Source organism: Malus domestica, chromosome 15, assembly GCF_042453785.1.
Source record: "Malus domestica chromosome 15, GDT2T_hap1".
NCBI lineage: Eukaryota > Viridiplantae > Streptophyta > Magnoliopsida > Rosales > Rosaceae > Malus > Malus domestica.
The window spans coordinates 20,232,249-20,253,549 of record NC_091675.1 but is presented as its reverse complement, the minus strand read 5'-3'; the positions used below and the strand labels follow the sequence as shown (position 1 = coordinate 20,253,549).

At 37.4% G+C, this 21,301-nt stretch overlaps 1 protein-coding gene across 1 annotated transcript; it reads left to right on the top strand.

Moving 5' to 3' along the window:
- Positions 1–17,998: 17,998 nt before the first annotated feature.
- LOC103436137 (zinc finger CCCH domain-containing protein 6-like) lies at positions 17,999–21,210 on the top strand. The gene is made up of 4 exons (XM_008374561.4): positions 17,999–18,251; positions 19,439–19,642; positions 19,765–19,889; positions 19,981–21,210. The coding sequence occupies exons 1-4, from the start codon at positions 18,180–18,182 to the stop codon at positions 21,062–21,064; spliced, it is 1,485 nt and encodes a 494-aa protein (XP_008372783.1). The 5' UTR covers positions 17,999–18,179; the 3' UTR covers positions 21,065–21,210.
- Positions 21,211–21,301: the final 91 nt, after the last annotated feature.

Genomic DNA, 21,301 nt, shown 5'->3' with positions numbered 1-21,301 from the left:
AGTGAAGTCATCTCATAAGTTAACTCAATGTCATCATAGATGTTCGAAAAGCGACTCGAAACATTTTTTTTTTCCTTTTTTTTCTTTCTATTTTTGAATTGTTTTGTTTTGTTTTTTACTCTAAATAAAACGAAAATATAAAAACCAAGTTTGAATTGTTTTCCCTTCCCCTAAACTTAAAATCGACATTGTCCTCATTGTTGTAAGATAAACTAGCATTTAGAATGGAAAAATAAATAATAGGGAAAAGAAAGAACAATTTAACAACCTAACAAAACAAATTAAATGAAAACAAAAGTAAAGAGAAAGTAGAGAGACTTAGCTGGATAGATGCAATCTTAAATCTCCATAAGAATTAACCCAGCAAGCTTTCCATCTTCGAATTAAGTTGAAGACGGCAGATCATTAAAATGGGGGAACACATCAAATTTATTCTTGTTCACGAATCTCTTGTTCCACCACCCTTCATCTTTGACGATTGAACTTGATTTTCCTTCATTAGCCAACCAGTGGTTGCTAGAAGGCCTTTTGGAAGACTCAATAAGAAGAGAGAAAGAATCTTCATAAACATAGTCAATCATGTAACATTTACTAGTCTCTTGCAGATCTTGACTTGCTCCAAATACTTTAAATTTGTTTGCCTCATCGCCAACATGCATGGTAAGAGTGCCTTTCTCAACGTCAATCAATGTACGGGCAGTGGCCAAGAATGGACGACCTAATATGATCAGAACTTCCCTATCTTCATCCATATCTAAAATCAAGAAATCAACAAGGAGGATTAATTTGTCAACCCGGATTAAAACATCTTCAATAATTCCTCTTGGGTATTTGATTGATCGATCTACAAGTTGCAAAGAAACCGATGTTAGCTTCAAATCCCCTAAACCTAATTTTTTTTTTAAATGGAGAAAGGTATTAGATTAACACTTGCACCCAAATCACACAAAGATTTATCAAAATGATAATTTCCAATAGTGCAAGGTATAGTAAAACTCCCTGGATCTTTTAGTTTAAGAGGTAACTTTCTCAACAAAACTGCACTTACTTCTTCGGTTAATGCAACTTTCTCATGTTCCTTAAACTTTCTTTTGTGAGTACAACAATCATTTAAAACTTTAGCATAAGATGGAATCTGCTTAATAGCATCAAGTAAAGGAATATTGATTTCTACTTTCCGAAGAGTTTCAAAAATATCAAGTAAGTGTTGTTCTTTCTTTTGCTTGACTAACCTTTGAGGGAAGGGTGGCAGTATCACCTTCTCCTTCTCACTTACCTTGGTGGACGCCATTGCTTTTGTTGGTGATGCACCCACAACTTCAGACTCTCGTTCTTTATCGTCTACTCCCACTTTTTTGTTAACAACTTTGCCGCTCCTTAGGACTGTAATGGCTTTAAGCACCTCTTGACCTTTAGGGTTGGGTATAGGTTATGATGGGAACTCTCATTTCTTTCTTTCACTCAATTCTTTAGCCATTTGCCCCACTGCACTTCTAACTTTTGAATAGCTTGACCCTGTTGACTACTTATTTGTTGTTGCTGTTGAAGAAGTTGAAGTACAGTGCTTTCAAAGTCTAGCTTCTTTTTTATGCTTGAGTCAATTGTTGAACTTGTGGTTGAGCTTGAAAGTTGGTCCCTTGTTGGTAATTTATTTGTTGCTCTTATGGGTTTTGACCATTCTGTCCATTCCTCCATGAAAGATTAGGGTGAAGCTTCCACCCTTGATTGTATGTACATGTTCCTGATCTGTAAAAGAAGACATAGGACATGTCTTAGTTGTATGGTTAGAACGAGAACAAATAGCACATACCTCATCCCTTGGAGTTTGCTGCTGCTAAGGGAAGACATGGCTTTAACAAGCATGTCAATCTTTGTGTTCATAGCTGCCATCTCTACTTGCACACCATCATTGGTTTTAATTTCATAAACTCCTTGTCTCCTCGTGGTGCTTCTTCCTCTCGTTAAGAATTGTTGTGAATTCTCACTCAACTCTTCAAACATTTCAATGGCTTCTTCACCATTTTTTTTTCATCAGGATCCCATTGCAAGCCGAATCAACAATAGTTTTATTAGTATCATTTAAACCCTCATAAAAGGCTTGTACCTGATCATCTTTGGGCATGTTATGAGTTGGACACTTAAGAAGCTTGTTCTTAAAGTCTTTCCAAGTTTCAAAGAATAAATCACTGTCTTTTTGTTGGAAAAGTTCAATCTCCCTTTTCAGTTGCTTAGTCTTTCCGGCAGGAAAAAACTCTTTCAAGAACTTGGTTGCCAACTGCTCCCATGATTGAATTGATCCTAGTTCCAAAGAATTATACCACAATTTATCATTAGATTTCAATGAAAATGGAAACAAAATTAACTTGATTTGCTCGGGAGTAATGCCTTGAACGCCTTACGTTCTGGAAAGATCGAAGAAATCTGTCAAGCGAAGATGAGGATCTTCCTTTACTTTGCCACTAAAATAGGGAACCATGCTAAGTAGCTACGGTGATATATGCATATTCCCTTGAACATTAGGTTGGAAGGTAATACAAGATGGATATTCGATGTTCTTAGGCTAGAACTTATCCTGCATCGGGACTCTAAGATTGACTATTTTGTCAACCATTTTCGGTTTGGACTTAGCTCACTGCCCTTGCGCTTGTTTCAAATTGCGTAAAGTATGCTCAAGCTCGTGATCAATGGGAAGAATCGCTAGATGGAGTGAGCCTCTTCCTTGCATGCACTGCAAAACTAACGAAGAAACTTTAGAAACTACGCACATAAGATTATGCAATAAGATAAAACAATGATAAATAACTAAAAGTAGTTAAAATACTAAACTAAAACTAACTAAAAAGATAAGGGAAAAAATGACGTTAGAAATACAAATCCTAGACGCCGATTAGGGGACAATCCTCGACAACGACGCCAAAAACTTGTTATGCATTTAGCAACCTAAGTATTAAGCTTGTTTGTACCATACTTGATCAATCCCGAAACTAACAAGCATCAGTCAACGTTATACCGTCAAGGACCCAGAAGAGTTTCCCTCAAACCAGGAGGCCAATCATAATCCGACATGTGTCGACATCAAATACCAATCATAGCGCGACACGTGTCAACATCAGAGGTCAATCACAACACGACACGTGTCAATATCAGAACAAAGTTAGAAACTTTCTTCTATAAAAAGAAATCATTCTCCCACAATAATCCCTAATGCCATTTATACTAAATTATTTACTAGAACTCACTAAAGGAGAGCTTGAACCTATTTATTTGTGTAAACCCTTCACAATTAATGAGAACTCCTCTACTCCGTGGACGTAGCCAATTTGGGTGAACCACGTACATCTTGTGTTTGCTTCCATGTCTCTATCCATTTACATACTTATCCACATTAGTGATCGAAACAATTTAGCGAAGGTCACAAACTTGACACTTTCTGTTGTACCAACGTCTTCATTGATTTTGTGCATCAACATTTGGCGCCGTCTGTGGGAAACACACTTATTCCTACCCTCTTCAACTTTGTCAAGCTGGTTTCCACCATTCATACACTCACTTTTGACCAGGCATCCCTCTCCAACATGGGGAGCGAAAGAAGCCACATCACACAAAACGACACCTCCATTGTGCCTAGTGTGAGGCAGCGAAAAAAGGAACGAAAGAAGTTCGTTCTTCAAGCTAAAGTCGAATAGTTAGAGGCTCAGAACAACAAGCTAGCAATGAAGAATTAGGTCCTCCAAGAGCAGTATGAGAAGCTATTCAAGATGCTCCATGAGGCTAGGCATACTTAAACACATGAGCTCATCACTCCATGGAAGTCAACCATCAACTGGTGCCCTTTAACACGGAGGGTCACCTGCCTTCGACATGGGTATTCCTGACGAGGAGCTAGCTACTCATCGAAATGTTGATCAACATGAGACTTCTCTCAACCCAGCTGCTTCGACCAGAAGTAGAAGAAGTTGAGGAAGACACCTTATTGCAGGAGGAATGAAAGGATCAAGAGCCGTTTACAGTGACTGTCGAGACTTCCTAAGACAGTGTTAAAAAAATTCTATCCACATAGGCTCAAGGATCAAAGACCCAAGAGTCGTCGAAGGGCTCAGTCCTCTACCATAACGTAGGCTAACGCCTAATCCAAGAAAGAAACCACATGCCTTGAAGGGACAAGAAAGTGAAGGAGACTCGAGGGACTTCCAAACGGCATGTCTTGAAAGCCAGTACGGTGAATCTAAGAAAAAGCAACATGCCTTTGACCAAACTTTCATACTTCCAAGGGATGAGGAAAACTTGCAAATGAGAGTTCTAATGATGCCTGACTCCACTTAGGACCCTATTATCCTGCATTTCCTTGAATAGGTGAACAGGCTAAAGGCCGAGCGTCATGCCCAAATCCTTGGCTGGGATCAACCAAGGCCCGGCCCTCTGACAAAGAGAATCTTTAGCACCCATCTACAAAGAGAAACGAAACAAAAGCTTGGCTTACAATCTTATACTGGGAGGGAAGATCCGATTGAGCATATCTACCTCTTTGAATTTACCATGGCATATCGAATACATAATGATGAGGAACGATGTCTCATATTCCTCTCAACTCTCTTTGGTGGAGCTTTCAATTGGTATTGTTGTCTTTAACCTAATATTGTGGATTCTTTCGCTGAGCTAAGGAGACTATTCGTGGCTCAACGCATCTTCCAAGCTGATCACGTACACTCCGCTGATGACCTATACATTATTCGTCAGAAATCAAATGAGTCATTGCGTGAATATACCGGTCGCTTCAGCTATGAGTGCTCTCGTTGTGCTGAGGCAGATGATAAAATAATACTCAAGGACTTTACAGTAGGCATGCATGAATGCTTTTTCAAGTACATGATAAATGCTAACACTTGGAAGACTTACTCTGAGTTAATGATGCAAGCTTACAACCATTCATTTGCCGAGGTAAGGACATACCAAAGGAACCTCCATATGGTTTACTGATGCGAAAATTATCTTAACACACAAATTTAACCCTCTTTTGACAATTGTAGTACAAGTATAAGTAAGGATCGTTCTAGACCGGAGATTAGGAGGGCTTGCTAATAACCTCTAAACTGACTCAAAAACATAAAACTAAATTTAAAAACACTTAACAAGACTCACAAGACTCAAAGCAAACTTAAAATACTCAAAACAGCTTAAAACAACTAAAAAACCTTAAACTAGACACTAGGAAAAACTAGACAGATTGTAAAATAAATTTGAGAAATAAGATGATGGATGGGATAGCTAGAGGCTTTTTCTCCACACATGACATGTATGCAAATAACTTGATTTCCAGTTACTGCTTCATTGAATTATGAACGACAATGCTCCAAATTAACCGTGACATCACTAGTTAACTCTCAGATTTTCCTTGTTTTATTGGATTGGATGACATCATTCGACAACCCAAAACATTCTTCTAAAGTTCCCTACATGACATCATAATAGAGATACAATCAAAGATCATTACGTTTAATGAAAATCATAAGCATTGACAAAGCACTTGCAACTATGACATCATGTCACTCATGCTAGGAATTGAACTTAACGCGATCGTTTATAAGCGACCTTCACTACATGTGAATATAAGTTTGTAACGATTATGTGACACTTCCTTATATTCTAGCAACGGATTTATGCATGCCAATTAAGTGTCGATCCTTAATTAACAAATACAAATAAGTTATCAATCAAATAGTTAAGCCAATTGCATTCACTATTCAAGAGTTCATAACTGAAATTTATCAAATTATATTGCACACATAATCATGGCTTTGAAATCACCTCTAGCCAAGAGGGGTTTAGCCACTCATAATTACAACAAAACAAAAGAAAATGAATTTAAACATTAGAAACAAAAGAAAGAAAACACCTAAACGCTCCAACGATCCAAGTTGGACAGCAAGCATGTCCAAGCACTTTCCTTCCCTTCCTTTGCTACGGCACAAGGTGTTGGTGAGTGTTTGAAGGTTTGTTTGTATGGAGGAATAGATGTGAGGATGAATGGATGTGTTTGGATGAAGGTTGTGTTGAAATGGGAGTGAATGATCTAACAAAGTATGACTCAATTTATGTTACACACACTTCCTTTTATAGAGGAAGTGCATGGCAATGGAGGGGAACATGGAGTGGTGTAGCAATTGAGTGCAATGATGCATGAAATCTAAAATGATAGAGGGAACAAGGAATGGTTTAGCAATTGAGTGCAATGATTCAATGTAATGATGCATGAAATCTGAAATGATGGAAGAAATAAAGAATGGTGTAGCAATTGAGTGCAATGATTTAATGTAATGATGCATGAATCTGAAATGATGGAGGGAACAAGGAATGGTGTAGCAATTAAGTGCAATGATTCAATGTAATGATGCATGAAATCTGAAATAATGAAGGGGACAAGGGTGATGATGCATGGCATGGGTGGAAATGTGAGTAAGTGGTGAATCAATAAGTACAATGAGGTGAAAGGATATTGTGCACATGGTAGACAAAGGAAAGGAAGTGGAATGATGCAATAAATGAGTCAATGGAGGGAACATAGATGATGATGCACGGCATAGGAATCCAAAGGGAGTGCAATGGTGGTGCACGGCAATGATGGAAATGTGAATGGTGGAGTGACACCCCTTTGTGGCTGAGCTCTTTATCCTTTTTACACTAATTCTTCTTTCTCTTTAACACATTCCTAGCCTCTTTAGTCTTCAATTTCGTCCATCCACCTTGCTCCATGCATGTGTTATCCATTCCAAGCCCAAAACTGCTCCAAAATGCATCTTATTGCTTTGTAAGGCCTATGGACCTACAAACACACGAAAATAGCTTAAAATACATAATTAACTAAGAAATAACAATATAAATGTATGAGAACAAGCTAGCTCAATTGCATAAATATGCTCCTATCATTTACCCATATCAACAAGTGGGAAGTGGAAGTCAAGTTCTACCAAGTGAGGAGATATTGGCCATTCAAACACCCATTGCATCCTCTCCTGCCTCATTTAGCTACTCGCTAAGTCACCAAACGTATTCAACTCTTAGTAAGAAGAAGGATTTTTACTCTCAGCAAGCTCATTACAACAAAAGGGATAAAAGTTCGTATCAAGACAACTAGGGGTGAATGTACCGTCGACTATTATGACTAAGGGGCCAAGCCTTACTCTTTCAAAGTGGAGGACTAGGTAATGAAGAAAATGTTATTATAAGAAGGCATACACATTACAAATGTTTTGACCCTCAACCGCTTGAGATCTTTTGTCACACAAGTCATTCAGCAAATATTTAAAGAATAGAGAATTCAGACAATTTCTTCTGAGTCTTTTGCATTCCTAGCATTGGAACACTTGGTTTACGCTGACCTACCTCTATACTCCAACTCAGAGCTCCAACATGCGTACTTTGACACAAAGTAAGTGATACTAAGTGTTACAACCAACATGGTTCACATATCAAAAGCATGGATTCCTTCATGCATAGCAAAACATTCATAAGCATAACTCATATCAATCAACATAAATATCATACATTCCAACACATTCATACATAAACATCATACATTCCAACATATTCATACATAAGCCAACTGTATTTCAAAAGGGTTCAACATACTTTGTGTCATTCGACACTTGCTACAATGTGCCTCGGCACCTTGCCCTTATTCTCACCAACTAGGTGATGAAGGAACTCACCTTCGTGCCACTAACTAGGTGATGAAATGTACAACCCATACTCTAATATTATTTGGCAACTTGGGAACTTACCTTCGTGCCACCAACCAAGTGATCAAATGTACAACATGTACTCTAATATTATTTGGCAACTTGCCACTCTTATCACCAACCAGGTGAAGAAGAAACTCATCTTCATGCCACCAACCAGGTGATGAAATGTATAACCCATACTCTCCTTCATGCCATCAACCAGGTGATGAAATATGATGAAAGGTGATGAAGGAACTCACCTTCGTATCACCAACTAAGTGATGAAAGCAACTCACCGTTCATTCCACAAACTAGAAGACGAGTGGTATAACTTGTACATGTGAACTCCTAGCATTCACAAATAATCAAAAACCCTTAAGCTTTACAACTCAACTAGGGGAGCCCTTATGCCCAACAAGAGTTATAGTCACCAACAAAGTCTTATTGCAAGCCAACAACGGTTTCAATGCATGGTATACGAAGATCAAGCTCTTCAGCCCTCTTGCATCTACTTCAGACATTTCTCCTCTGTAACAATGCAAATACTACAACTCGTAGAAAGCTTCACACACTCTTGATCAAGACTGTTAAAAGCAAATTCAATTTATATGGTTCATCCAAACCTTCAACTACTACAATATGGGGCTTGCATCACAATCTCTTGCTCAACAATACGGAAGCAAAATTTGTATATGTTGTCTCTCCCACATTTTCAAATTTCTAGTTTCCCAAAAAAAAATAATAATAATAAAAAAAGGAAATTGAGAAATTCAACAACTTCAACAAATGGAGGGCAACTATAATTCTCAAAAGCTTCACACACTCTTGATCAAGATAGTGTGAAGCAAAATCAATTTATGGTGCCAACAAAGCTTCATCAAAGGAGTTCAATCACGATTCTCAAAAGCCTCACACACTCTTGATCAAGATAGTGCGAAGCAAAATCAATTTATAGTGCCAAGAAAGCTTCATCAAATGAGTTCAACCACAATTCTCAAAAGCTTTACACACTCTTGATCAAGATAGTATGAAGCAAAATCAATTCATGATACCCAACAAAGCTTCAATCTCAAAACTTCACCTAAAAAGCTTCAACAAAAAAGCTTCACCTACCAAGCTTCAACCTCAGAGCTTCACCAACAAAAACTTCAACAAATGCCAAAAGCTTCACTCACTCTTGATCAAAATAATGTGAAGCAAAATCAATTCATGATACCAAAAAAAAAAAAGAAATATTTTTGAAATTTTGAAAATAAAAAAAGGCTTAGGCCTCCCCTTCTTTGGGCCTAACAACTTTCATAACAAATATATATGAAAGATGAGTTTTGGGCTACCACTTAGAAAGGAAAATGGTGAAGTTTTGTTACTTTGGAAACTTGGCTACTAGCAAGACACCTCCTTCGTCAACTTCATTGACCAGAGACTTGGGGGACTCCTACCATATACTACTACACCTCGGTACTTAGAAGTTTCACGACTACTCAGTGACTTGGATCTTTCAAGTCTCCAATCGAGAAGTTTTCCTCACTCGAGAAATTAAGGGAGCACCACCTCAACTTACAAGATCCACCTACGAAGTTTCAACATCCAAACTTCAACAAAAGAAAAAATTCAAAGAACTTAGTGAATGATGCCTTAGTGTATTTAACACAATACACTAAATGAAGTAAAGCTTATTTATTGATATCTCCGATAAATTACAGATACGTGCATACACATGAATCAAACAAACAGGATGGGGCCTTCACAAAGGTTGCTCATGAATAGTCTCAGCACTCGGCAGAGCCCTAGAAATAGGAGGCACCAGAGAGTAATTAATTGGAGCCTCAGTATTGGGCATAATCCCAGAAAGAGGAGGCACCGAAGGTTGATCATTTGGAGCTTCAGTATGTGGTACAACCCCAGAAGACGAAGACAATAAATGTCTTTCAAACAAACCCACAAACCTCTGATGATCAATTAAAATCTGATCATCAGATTTCTGCAGCTAGTCAAGCTTTCTCTTTATGTTTATAGCGTAGTGATGTGCGAGCTTGTGCAACTGTTTATTCTCATGCTTGAGCCTTCTGATCTTCTGTTAGAGACTTACCACTTCAGCCGCCAATGATTCAACTTAGCGGGTTCGAGCAAATAGGCGTTGGGCCATATTAGACACAGAACCCGCACACTAAACGTTGAGAGCCAGAGAATCCTTAACAGCCAACTCATCAGACCGTCTGGAAAATAATCTGTTATCTTTGGGAGTGAGAAGGTTCCTGGCCACCACCGCAGTAGTCATATCATTCTTCATCATAAAGTCCCCACTGGTAAGAGGACTAGTAAGGGATAAGAAGGATATGCGTCATATGTTGTCTTAAGGAGACATGGCTGCCTTTTCACCAAAGTTCAAGTCAAAACAACGGTCGGATGGGCCAAACATTTTTAGAAATGATGAAGGAAAAATGAGTCCAATAAATCTCTGAAGTACAAAAATAAGGGGAAAATTCCTATAAGCAATAACTCTCTGAACGTACTTCTTGCACACAATTGGTGCCCCTATAAAAGAAAGGTCAACAAGGCCGTTTGTTCAAAAATCGAAAAGGCACCACTCTCCAGATTTCGAGAAGATGATTTTCCTGAGTAAAATATGTTGAAAATCTCTAAATGCAACATCAGCTCCTCGAGTACCACAAATAACTTTGCTAAAGATCTCTGACAAAGTTTAGACACATAAAATTTGAAGGTCCAGCTACCCTACTATAACCCACAAGGGTAAAGGAACAACACCATTGCTTGATAACTAGAAAATACCTATTTGTGTCAGCCTCCGTGCTCCGTGGCAAAGCAGACTGGCAAAAATGCCCAACCTTTACTCACATTCGAGAAAACATTCCCAACAGGATTGCTTGCTTAAAAATCAAAGAGGCACCGTTCTCAGAATCTCGAGAGTTAGATCTCCCAACAAGATTACTTGCTTAAAAATCAAATAGGCACCGCTCTTCGAATCTAGAGAGCCATACCCCCAACAAGATTACTTGCTTAAAAATCAAAGAGGCATTGCTCCCCGAATCTCGAGAGCCAGACTCCCAACAGGATTGCTTTATCAAAAATCGAAGAGGCACCACTCTCTAAATCTCGAGAGCCAGATTCCCAATAGGATTGCTTGTTCAAAAATTGAAGAGGCAACGTTCTTCGAATTTCGAGAGCCAGATCTTTAACATATCTTCTTGCTCGAAAATCGAAGAGGCACCACTCTCCGAGCTTCGAGATCCAGATTTCCTTGGATAAAGCTTGCAGCTCCTACTACATTACTATGACCAAGAAGGGTAAAGGAATAACATTACTACTTGTGTTGGGGAAACTCATATATACGTCGACCTCTATCCTTCACGGACAGGCAAACCTGCAAAAATGCTCAACCCTTCCTCATATCTGAAAGGGCACTCCTAACAAAGCCTTTCGAAATACTCAGCTTTCTCCCCCCCCAATAATACCTCTGCAAACTAGCCACACCAGAGCAGGAGTATCTCATATCATTAGGTTCAAAAGTAAGAGTATCTCATATCATGTTTTTTCCATGTCTTTTCCTTTTCCCTTGTTCTTATCTGCAAGACAAGGAGAAAGAAAGCAATAAGTTGGAACCTGAAATCAAATTTTCAATCTGGCACTGGTTGCCCGGAACCTTTGCATGGTTGCTCACCTAGCATTGCTCTCGATTACTCATCATCAACTGTTGTTAAGGTCACGAATCCCTTCGACAAATACCTTAAAACAATTGATATGATACTGGCTATTTACATTGAAGCTGCCAAGTATGGATGAGTCGCTGAGAAGTAGTGCTCTGAAAGACCATTTAAATGGAAAGGTTGTGCACCACTTATACTATGTAAAAGATTGAAGCAGAAGGTTCAACATAAGCTGGAACAGATCACTATAGCACGATGCCATTCCTACAGAACCGCATAATCCAGACGGATGAGTCTAAATCAAATCCAAGCTCGGCATTGCTACCCTATCCGAAGAGCTCAAGACACTTCAACAACCTTTTGCTGGTAACGTTGCCAAATAGCAAAGCCTCGCTATACCACATCCACTACTTTGTCAACAGCAAAAGTATACCATATCATCAAGGTCGAATGAACTATTGATTTAATGGACTTGTTTTGACTCTCAAATTCTTGAGTCGGCCTTATACTCTGGAGAAAACCAGAAAACCCTTCAACCTAGTTCAAGAATAAGCATATGGAAAGTTATTTCTTCAAAAGCAAAAGTATCTCATATCATCTCTTCTCCATGTCCTTTTCTTAGTCCTTGTTGATGTCTACAGAACAAGGAGAATGAGAACAATTAGCCGGAACACGAGATTAAACTTTCGATCTAAGACTGACTGCTTGGAATTCTGATTGTTTACCTTGTATGTCACCTCTTTCGGCAGATCCCCTCACTCAAAGACTTGGGGGACTCTTACTATAGGGTTTATATTGCGTTTAACCAAGCCCGAAACTACAAGTAAGCTTCAAGTGAAATTGATACATTACCTTGTGCATCTCTATCGGTTAAAGATACCACCTATGGATGAAGGAAAAGTACTTCTAGAGAAGATGCCACATCTACCTATGAGACAGATAAGGCAAGTGAAAACGATACCACACTTCGGTACTTAGAAGTTTCGTGATTACTCAGTGGCTTGGATCTTATAAGTCCCCAACCGAGGAGCTTCCCTTACTCGGGAACTTAGAGGAGCACTGTTTGTACCATACTTGACCAATCCCGAAACTACCAAGCACCGAACAACGTTATACTGTCAAGGACCTAGAAGAGTTTCCCTTCAACTAGGAGGCCAATCATAACACGACACGTGTCGACATCAAAGACCAATCATAACGCAACACGTGTCAATATCAGAGGTCAATCACAGCACGACACGTGTCAATGTCGAACAAAGCTAGAAACTCTCTTCTATAAAATGAGATCATTCTCCCACAATAATCCCTAATGCCATTTGTCCTAAATCATTTACTAGAACTCACTAAAGGAGAGCTTGAACCTATGTATTTGTGTAAACCCTTCACAATTAATGAGAACTCTTCTACTCCGTAGACGTAGCCAATCTGGGTGAACCATGTACATTTTGTGTTTGCTTCCCTGTCTCTATCCATTTACATACTTATCCACACTAGTGACCGGAGCAATCTAGCGAATGTCACAAACTTGACACTTTTGGTTGTACCAAAGTCCTCATTGATTTTGTGCATCAACAAAGCTACTAAAAGCTCGTTTTAAACTCGCAAGTGCACAAGATCAAACAAATAGTATAGAAAGCAAGTACGAGATCATTCCTGTAAGGATTGCACTAATATGTATCTAGAGTATAATTCCTAACAATTTAAATTAATTAATTCACAAAACTAGCAACTATGCACATAAAGGTTTAACAAAATAGTTTGAGATGTCTTAAATTTAAGTATAAAAACACAATATAAAGAACGTACGCAAATAAAATTAATTGACATTAAGGGTTTTGAAAACGATGTTTGAACGGTTAGGACTTTGGTTTCCATCTCTAACCTTTTTTCACCTAAGCAACCGATACACACGATGATACAAAACAGATTTTTGATGCTTAATGTTTGTCAACCTAAAGGCATGGCATCTACTCTTTAAGCTATTGATTTCCCTAAACAACGAATTAAGCATGGATGTCTACGCTAAATCTTTTCATTCTCAAAGTATTTAGTATGGTATCTACTAAGTTGCACTCTGAGAAAGCATAATACAATGGAAATCAATAAACACACGAATCCTAGAACATGGTATCTATTCCGGTTATTCGTGATAATTAATTCCAAGAACCATAACTAGTTCTCTTGCTACTCGGCATAGGTACAAGACTCGATCATCCAAATTTACCCATGTAACGAACTCAATTACAAAGCTATTCTATGGTGATAAATCATAAAATAACTAAATAAGATTGGAATTAAAACTGGAATTAATCACTAAAGCATCAACAAATTGTCTTGTAACAAAGTGTATCGAAAATACTCAAGGAAACATGATTAGGACTTCAACCAAATCCCAACTATGAAATTTAGTTACTCATAATCTAAATGGGCAGTAAAGACAAACAAAACAGGAAGTAAAAGGAGAAGAAGAAACTCTTCGATGACGAATTGCAGAATGGTGCTCAGGTCCTTCCTTTTTCTCCGTTCTACCGTAGGTTTTTCCTTCTCTGTTTTTTATATCTCATGCCCCTTGTTGGTCTGATTAGGGATCCTCCTTCATTCTCCTTCTAGTTGTAACCGACAGGGCAATTAGCCTTCTTTTTTCATTCTAATTCAATGGGCTTTAAAGTCCCATCTTATTAGTCTTCTTATTTATTTCCTTCCAGACTTTTTGGCTTCTTCCAACTAGTTAGAACTCCTAATAAATAGGAATTTTAACCCTCCCTTAATCTGCCAGGTTGATAACAATTGTAGAAAGCTTTGTATTCGCGCGTAGCCCGACATTTATGTACTAAAACTTCCATAACTCTCTCAAGAAAAATGCTATTCAAGAACCGTAAAATTCTACGGAAAATAGACATCCATAACTTTCCAAACATATATGGTACATCTCCTAGTTCTTCCTGAGTCAATATAGTTTAATCCATGAACTCGACTGCTTTGCAGAGGCTATGCTGATGACATAGGATTGTAAAAGCCTTTTTAGCTCCTTTTGCACTCTTTGCTTGTTACAACCTACAAAACACAAATATAATGTAAAACCTATATAAAAGAGTAAAACAAAGGTGTAAACAAGGTGAATTATTATTATTATTATTATTATTATTATTATTATTATTATATATATATATATATAATAGCGAATTTACGAGCATAACACTTTTTGTCTACATGTTTGTATTATTGACACAAATTGATAGAATGATCATATGTTCGTGTCATGTAATTTTCTCCTTACACAACCTCTATTCCTTTAGTCTTTAGATGTTGGATTTGAACAAACTAAAGAAAAATCAAATGCCAAGATTAAGAGAAAATGTGCATAAAGTACAAATTTTTTTATGTAAAATTACTCATGTATGCTTTTATTTCCGATAAAAAATTTGTTATGTCATGATTTATCTTCTCAATTTCTTTGAACAAAGCCGAATTAAGACATGGTTCCAGAAAAGAGAAAGACTTACACGATGGATACATCGTTATGGTGCCATCTTATGCCAATGAATAAACATGTGTAAATTTTTTATTCACAAATTATTGTTTTATACAAACCGTCACGTGACGATATACGATCTCCTATAAGTTGCCCCCATAAAGACATAGGACTATAGCTCAATGCATTTTGTTAGGGTGAATTGGCAATTTAGTCCTTGAATTATCACCTGAGTAAAAATTAGGTCCATAAACTTTTTTTTTTTCAAAAAAATCAGTCATTGAATTATAAAAACCTGACAATTACATTCTTAATAGTAGATTTGAAGCTACTATATTCAACTTTCCGTTAATTTAAGTCGCATTACTTGCATGTGATACGCATTGGAGTGTGGATTGGTAATTTTTCATAAAGAAATAGTGTATAGAGTTAACTTTGAATGATAAATTAGACGTTAGATTCACAACCTATATGAAAAGTTAAAAGCTTGTAGGCGAGAAAATGCCGGTATTACACTCTAAAGTATATTAAGTGATTTACGTTGACAAAAAAAATAGATGAAATAACTTTGAATATAAATAGTATGGATGAAATTAGCCATTTTTAATGAATTTAGGGAATTATTTTATCAAAAAAATAATTTAGGAACTTAATTTTCATTAAGGTGATAATTCAGAGATTAAATCAACACTTTACCCTAATTGGAGAAAGGAAAAACGAGTATGAATATTACGCCTAACATTGACAAACACATTCAGCTCACCCACGTCTAAAGCTCACTTCATGGTCCAACAATGAAAATAGAATAATACTTGCTTTCTCCCTATTGGGGGAATGCACATATCTTTGCGGATAAGGTATCTTTCCGTTTAAACTTTATAATTGAAACCATTTAATTTCTTAATCTTTGTATGAAGATCATCCCTATGAAAATATTATTTGAATTGAAGGTCATTTAGTCATCAAAATATGTATAAATAAAGGGAAGTGTTATTGGCACTTCAAAAATCTCATTATACACTCCTCACAAGTGTATTTTTTTCCTAATATAGAAAGTTTGGAGTGCTAATAACAATTCCCTAAATAAATTGACGGTTTATCATGAGTATGTTATTTGGTGCTAACACTGTTCATTTGTTCCATACATTTAGATGATTAAACGATCTCCGAGTTGAATGTTTTTTTATTTTTTTGGTAGAAATGATCTTCAAATGAAAATTAATAAGTAAAATATTTCGATTATGAAATTTGTAGACTAAATATACATTATTCAGAAAAAAACAAAAGATGTGCATTCCCCATAAGGGAACATAAGGGAACATAAGTTTTGAGCCAAAAAATCAATCCCCTTTGTAAGTTCTAAAGTGTTGAGAGTTGTCCAATATCGGTAAGGGATAATGTTTGCTATGTGCTTATATGGTCTTTGGTTACTTTCCATATTGCCAATTGGTTTTATGGTGGAACCTTAATTTCATCATGGTATCAGAGCAGGTTGTCCTCGTGTGAAGTCAAATGGCCACACGCGCTCCAAGTCACTCAGTTGTTGTCCACATGTAGGCTTGAAAATCCGCCACACATGCGGGGGCGTATTGAGAGTTGTCCCACATCGGTGAGGGACAAGGTTTGTTATGTGCTTATATGGTATTTGGTTACTTTCCATATTGCCAATTGGTTTTATGGTGGAACATCAATTTCATCATAAAGCCAAACCATAAAACATCAAAGTTTTACAAAAATAATATCCCTTGTTCCTGAAAAGTTTAGGGGATGAAAGGTTAGCCTATCCACATCCAGGGACACTGCATATCACAAGTTTCTAAGAACTTATAGAGGGACTTTCAACCTATTTTTTTGTTTGTACGGATCACCAACCAAGAGGAATTGCTAATAGCGGGACTCGAATTTAAGTTCTGGTTTAGCAAATAGAACAATCATTATCAACTCAACCAACCATCATAGGCTTACAAAAGTAATATCAAGCAAATGGAAAGAATGTACAAGTTGGTGTTGATTTTTTATTTTATTATTATTTTTTTCAAAATGATAAAATAATTATAATAAATTTATCTAAATTTCAGAGAAATAGATTCAAAGTAACGTGTGTAGGAAATGGAGCACATTTATATAATTAATGTGTCTAAACCTCGGGTCTACGTCTACATCTTTGACTGCTTCCCCCTCAACTGTATACCCCCGTCAATCAAGTATTAGGTTAAAGGTTTTTGTCAGAATCTTCAAAGAGTGTGGTGTGTTCTTCACGTTCTTTACTTACGCATCAACGTAGAATATTAGCTTCCTTCTCCTTCGACCACGGCATGCTTTGACTTGCGAAGGTGCCACGAGACCTCAAAATATTTAATTGTCGACGTGGTGTCTTTGGACAAAGATAATTTAAGGAAAATAAGTACATATGGTACAATGTATTTTATCTTCTCAATAAACTTGGAAAATGTAATGTGTTTTACCTATTTTGACAAAAGGTGTTTTAACATTTTCAAGAGATTAGGTTAACCAAATATCATACGAATTTGTGAAAGACTTGTAACTCAAGTGATTAGAACTGTATTCGTGCATTCAATTCTACATTCGAACTTCTTATCCTCTAATATCACTTGCATAAAAAAAAAAAATTACACCATATAATTCCAAAACTAATGTATTTTCAAGTTGTCCAACCCTCAAGGAAATATAAAAATCCAAAAAAAAAAGGCTTTTTATCCAAAATAGTCATTGTGATTGGCATAACTACTCACTTTGGTCCTTAATAATGAGAATCGATAGAAATAGTCATTGAGTTTGTCCACTGTAAATCATTTTGGTTTTTTCGTAAAAAATATGTCGATATCCTCATTAAATTGTTACATGTTCGACCGCGTGACCACTTTTTTAAATATATTTTTTTCAAATTCAAGAATCCCTTCTTTTTATTATCAATTACTAAAATGATGAGTATCAATCTCAAAGATCATTTTAAATAAAAATTCAAAAAAGAAAATTATATAAATTGCCCAAAAGGGTCATATGAAAGGCCAGATAAGAATTAGCGCATTTTCGCGGGTCTTACCAAATATGACGTCATAATTGAAATTTAAAAAATTTGGAAAACCCAAAACAACCAATTAGACGCTCCCCCAAACCAGGTCACCCAATTCGATTCATATAAGACGACCAAGTTACCAACACCCACCCACACTCGAAGCGACGACGCATCGCCTCTAATCTTCTTCCCGGTTTCAAAAATTAGGGTTTCAATTTCCAAAATCTGTATAAATCGGACCGGTAATTTTACAAATTTGTAGGAAGAATTTTGTGTAAATTGAGATTATGAGAATGAATTTGAAGCGGTCGAGGAAATCGAATTCGGTATCTTGGGCTTCTGGACCCGATCTTCGTCAGGTATAATCGCCGATTCTTCTGAAACCTTTTCTTGCGTTTTTCCCAGACAATTTGTTCCTTCTTTCTTTCGATTCGAGTTTTTCTGTTTGGCGGCTGAGAAAGTACTCCAATCGATCAGTTTTGTTCTTTCCCTTTGATTATTTTCCCAGATTTAATTAACGAAACTAAAACTCTTAAGATGTGGTTGATTAAAGCTTGCTTCTGGTTATTAATTTTTAATTATCGTTTTACTTGTTTTAGTCTTTCTAATTGGATTTGGATACTCATTTGAAATCATCATCAGAAACTCATTGAAACTCAAAAAAAGAGGAAATTTATTGCAATATTGGACAAAAGCTTGGATTAATGAAAATATCAAGGCCAAATATCCAAAATATTGTAAAAAAAAAATTAAAATTGAGTTTATACTAAGGATTAACAGAGTTATAGCATTAATCAACTGATCTAGAGCAAGAATCGATAGGATTATACCATGAATCATTAGGATTAAGTTTGATTTCATCGCAACAAAATCGTACACGATGAAGTTCTTGCTGAAACTGTACTGCTGTTCTCTGTATTTATGATCAACAGAATTACTAACTAGGATCTTACAAGAATCAGCAGGTTTAAATCCTGTTTTAGTGTTATGATGTGTACAATTTATGACATCGCGTGGCTATCCGTACACACTTGAGTGATACCATCACGTGGTGTTACGATCCACCAATGGTACATTTATTAATACTTCATCATGAAGCAAGTAACCCGTCGCCCACCACATGTTGTAGTTTGGGCGGATTGGTAAACCCCTTGGTGAGTTTGTATGCGTATGGTCCACGTGGTGGGCGATGGGTAACTTATTTTGAATAAATTTGTAATATATAATGAGGGGTGATTTAACGTCTAGGCTTTTGAATAGGTAATAGCTCACCACTTAATCTACATAAGAGTTGTAGGAGATGCAAATTATCAGGCTTGTTTTTCCTTGATGTTTGAATTCCAAGATTGAGCTGTCATGAAATTTGCAGGACATATAATGAAATGCTGAACCGTCGTTTCAACATTTTCCTGCAGTCGGATGCTTTTTCTAGTTGTATAAATTCGATTCTCGAAATTTATCTTTCCAATATCTTGTGGGAAATGCTACTGATTGTTTTCATTCATCTGTTCATTGTGACCGGACTCGATGTTTTTCTGTTGGATAGGTAAAGCTGTTCTCTTCCGAAGATTGTCCTGTGGCTGTTGGCGTGAAATATCAAAATCATCTTCAAGCAAAGGCGTCATATATGTCGCGTTCAGCTCCTATAGAACATGATTTTCCCCCTGGGTTTGAACGCTGTGTTCCAGTGAGACAACCAAAAGTGGAACGGCCCCTCCTCCGTCAGATTCAATGGAAATGCCCTTCCAAGGTGAGTAGGCGTTAGATCTTTTCTAAATTGTTGTTTAAGTATGCATGTGATGAGAATATATGGTCTGTAATCTGAGTCGAGTTATTCATTTCAATGGTGTTATGTTGATTTTATTTGAACAGTTTGTCATGAATGAGGCCTGGCAAGTAGCAGCCGGTGAGGAAAGTGAGGAAGTCAAGGCTCAAAAGTTGAGAGTGACGAGAGTGCTCGAAGCAGTTTATCCTCGTCTTTCTGCAATTCCCCCTAAGTAAGCATTCCATCTTGTGTCTGGACGTATGTTTCATAGTCTTTTGTTCTTTTACGTAATGGAACCTGATCAGCTCTAATGTTTTAAACAGCCCCTCTGTTTCTGCGGATGTAAAAGCTGAGCGTTGTGACGATAGCCTCACTCCATCTGTCCCCCTTATTCCAATTGAAGAAATTGAACAAGAGTCCCAGAATTTACCATCATCTGATATGGACTTGGATTCCGATGTAGAATGTAAGCCACCAGCCTTGCCCCAAGGTCTGCCCGCGTCTCCTCAGCAAATTGCCGATGATAAACCATCACTAGGAAACTTACCTAGCCAAAATGCGGATGTGATTGCTGCTGCAGTCGCATTGACTGCAATCGTGGAAAGCGCAGAGAAAGGAAGTTTGATCGATACCGATTTGCTCATTAAAATTCTAAATGACCCGAAAATGATCCAGAAATTGATTAACGAACCCGGATCACTGGCCAAACTAGGAGTTGCACCAACCAACTCCTTTACTGCACCTGCACCCATGCCAAGGACAACAGTTCCATCAGTTCCCTCATCTCTTCCAAAAACTGATATGCTAACGACTGCTGGTGGAAACTTGTTCCCTATGGCTGGTACAGTGGGACTGGGAACTACTATGAATGCGATCCCTCTTCAATCAGGTAGTGTTCAAATGTCCGGGTTGAACCCACCCGCACCATCACCACCCGTGCCCGTCACCCATTCCAACTTTGGCACGTTACCTAGGCTGCCAAATCAAATTCAAACACAACCCACCATCGGTGCAATGACTTATCCGAACAGAGCTCCATCACCGGCATTCTTAGTCAAGGAAGCCCTGCTCCTTCCGGCGAAGAATATCAACAACTGTAAGAACCTCATCATGCAACATGGAGCGGAAAAGCAAGAAATCCAGTACCCCTTTGTTGCACAAAAACAAATTGGTAACAAATTTAATCTCTCGAAAGACATGAAAATGGCACCAAACTTTAAACCAGTAGGAAAGAAACCAAAGAAGCCAAAACAGTGCAAGTACTTTAAGGGCTCCAACGGATGCCGTAACGGCGTTAATTGTAAATTCCAGCATAACATGCCGCTTCAATGCGGTAACGGTAACCTTATTGGGGGCCATATTGCAAAGAGAGCGAAACCTAATGGGGTTAATACCTTAAGGATGTGAAAATCCTATAAAATTTGGTGCTGTGCGTCATTTTTAATTTCTGTACGGTTTTGCAGACAGAAACTTGGGGCGTTTGGGAACCCGAGACACAGGCTATAGGGTTAGTTAATGTTGAACAAGGACAAATAAGTAATTTTCAGATTTAACGTCTATTTTCAACATTTGAATTAAGTCAGTCTAATATTAGGGCATATGTTTACTTAAAAAAATGGAATTGCAAGAAATTAGTATCTATTA